Consider the following 2,538-nt stretch of genomic DNA (forward strand, 5'->3'; position numbering starts at 1 on the left):
GAGGCCACCAGAGATTGAGAGCATGAGTACTAGAGAGGATACCCTGGTGCCTTCTGGCTCGCACAGAGAGAAATGAGTGATCCTCTTCCAGTCTTGTTCATTCTCTCCCTGTCCTTTGTGAGTGGCTGCTGCTGGCTTTTTCTGCGCTTTCAACGTGAGGGCTGAAGAACTGAGGGTTTGGGCTGCCTGCTGGGAATGAAAGGCGTGGGGAAATAAGGGGCGGGCAGAGCAAAGTTGATGTCAGGAGCTATCCTTGCCCTGTGTGTAGATCCTGGCTTGTAAACTGGATCGTTGGAACTAGAAGTGCCAGTGGAGGCTGTGGTGGCTGCTGCACATCATGGGTGGGATTTGTTACACAGTTTAAATGTGGTGGATGTAGGATATCTTCTATTTGTGTGGCAATGGGCTGAGATGTTAAAATTGCATTGTAATGCCAGGATACTCAATGTGCTTAAAATGAACAGGCTGATCATGGCAATGCAGGCTTCTTAGCCCTGCGTCTTGGCTAAGTGGTTTGCCAATGACACCTAAAGGTCCCTGGCAGAGATGGATTCTTCCCTGTTTTTTGTGAGTGTCCCAAGCTGGGCTGGTATGGTAGAACAGATATACTCAGAAGCAGCATGGTGTGTTGTTAGGGTCCCCTTTTCCAGGCTTTGCTGATTTTTTTTTTCCTTCCTGGCTGTTCCCTCTGCACCCAGGAGGATCGTGGAGGTGAGGTGGATGACAATGATGACCTGGAACTTGTCCAAGACCAGAAGGACCATGCAGGCGTACAGGGAGCTGATGGCAAAAAGGATGACTATTACTGAAAGATGCTGAAGGAAAATGGAGTACGCTAGGAATGAGGGGATGGGAACTCCTCCTGGGAACTGGCTGCTGTATTTAACACTGCCCAGAACAGACAAAGGCAGGAGGAGATAACTGTCTTCACAGGCACTGAGCAGGGCGCGTTCAGATGTGCGTTACATCTATGCGTGTGGGGCCATTGCTGCCTCTCCGATCAATAGCATGGAAATGCTCTCAGACTCTAGGAATTATTTTTATCCTGCTGCTTCTCTTAGAAGCATTTTTTGATTTATTGTGTTTTCCACCCTCTTGTTTTCCCTATCCCTTTCCAAGCTGGAGAGTTTTTGGTTGGTTTTTTTTAACCCCTGGGCCGCGGGGGGATGTTTGAACTGGTCCCTGGACTTACTCGACTGATTGCTAATACAAAGGAATCTGTCTTCATAAAATATTTTGCTCAGTAGTGTTTCTTTAAAACATCCTTGGCTCCCGTGGGAGTAAGGTGGAGAGGAAGTCAGCCTGTTTTTTGTCCAGAGTGATGCAAGGTTGATACCTAACCGCGAGCACCAACAGAAATGACCATGTGCCAGACGGTGTGCGTGCGTGCGTGTGTGTATACGAATGGCTTGGAGCCTCCCCAGTCCTTGTCTGGGCACTGCTCCTGGTTCCTGGAGGTTGGGATGGCCAGAGCTAAGACAGGCCCTCCTGCGATGGTGACAGGGACTAACCACACAAGCAACTGCCAACACAACCAACTGTCACAATTGCTGTGAAGTGCTTCATCCCATCCCTCTAATGGGGTATGCTTCTTACTGTGTCTGGCATTTTGATGGTGTGGATGCCCCCAGTGGGACATGAACAGAGTCTGGGAAGGGCCAAACTATTCACTACTTGGTTTTCAAATGCAAGCAGTGGGGTGGGAGCAGACACCCATTTCTGTGATGGGTGTTTGCTCAGACCTCACTCTGCGGGATGCAGCTGCAGCCTCCCAGCAGAGCTGTCCCTACTCTGCCCTCCTCAGGCTGTCGGCAAAATGTATTGGAGCATATCCCAGCCTGCATCTGCCTCTTAAGCCCATAATCTCTTCCCTCCCTATCTTCCTGACATACACTCAGCTTTTGGCACCTCCCTAGGTGCCCTAGGTTGTTCATGATTCCCAAGCAAGCATGAAAGGCTTGCTAAGGATGAAATTTGGTGCACAAGAGGGAAACAAAAGTAAGGAATATTCACGCTGGTAGATATGAAGGAATATTTGGAACCAGACCAATACAATTGCATCCTGTTCAGCTTCTTTCCAGTCTTCCAACATTTGACAGGGAGCTAAGATAAATTTTGCTCCGTCTAGAGAAGGCCTGTTTTTAATCACCAAGTTGGGTATATCTAGTGTTCTGTTGACTGAAATCTGTGGCGCTTCACTTTTAGTCTCCAAAACATATCTTGTCTGACCTCAGATCAAACGTAGGAATGAGTCAGCTGGAGTCCCTGGCATTTAAAATGTGGGCAGCTGAAAGCAGAATGGGCTTCATTGTGGTATCTCAAAACATGGGACCTGGTTTAGTCATATGAATGGGGCAGAGCTGTCATATCTCCTACCTTGTGCAAGACCCATGCATCTGAGCTGTCGGCTACTTCCTCGTCTCCGTGTCAGAAGTCCCAGACTCTGGGACCTCATTCAGCAAATGCAGCTTGTGGTTAATGTTGTGACCTGATAAATGATCAGAGCGGGGATCTCTGTTCCCTGTTTGAATTAGTTAA

The 2,538-nt window shown here is 48.4% G+C and overlaps 1 protein-coding gene across 1 annotated transcript in view; it reads left to right on the plus strand.

Moving 5' to 3' along the window:
* The window catches only part of LOC104507464 (Golgi integral membrane protein 4-like), a gene marked incomplete at its 5' end in the record, with an annotated part of 25,124 nt that extends 24,315 nt beyond the window's left edge, over positions 1–809 (plus strand). The window contains one exon of the mRNA XM_010148759.1: positions 699–809. Within this exon, the coding sequence (XP_010147061.1) occupies positions 699–809 (111 nt within the window). The remainder of the gene's footprint in view (positions 1–698) is intronic.
* Positions 810–2,538: the final 1,729 nt, after the last annotated feature.

This window comes from Eurypyga helias, unplaced genomic scaffold, assembly GCF_000690775.1.
Source record: "Eurypyga helias isolate BGI_N326 unplaced genomic scaffold, ASM69077v1 scaffold48303, whole genome shotgun sequence".
NCBI classification, from domain to species: domain Eukaryota; kingdom Metazoa; phylum Chordata; class Aves; order Eurypygiformes; family Eurypygidae; genus Eurypyga; species Eurypyga helias.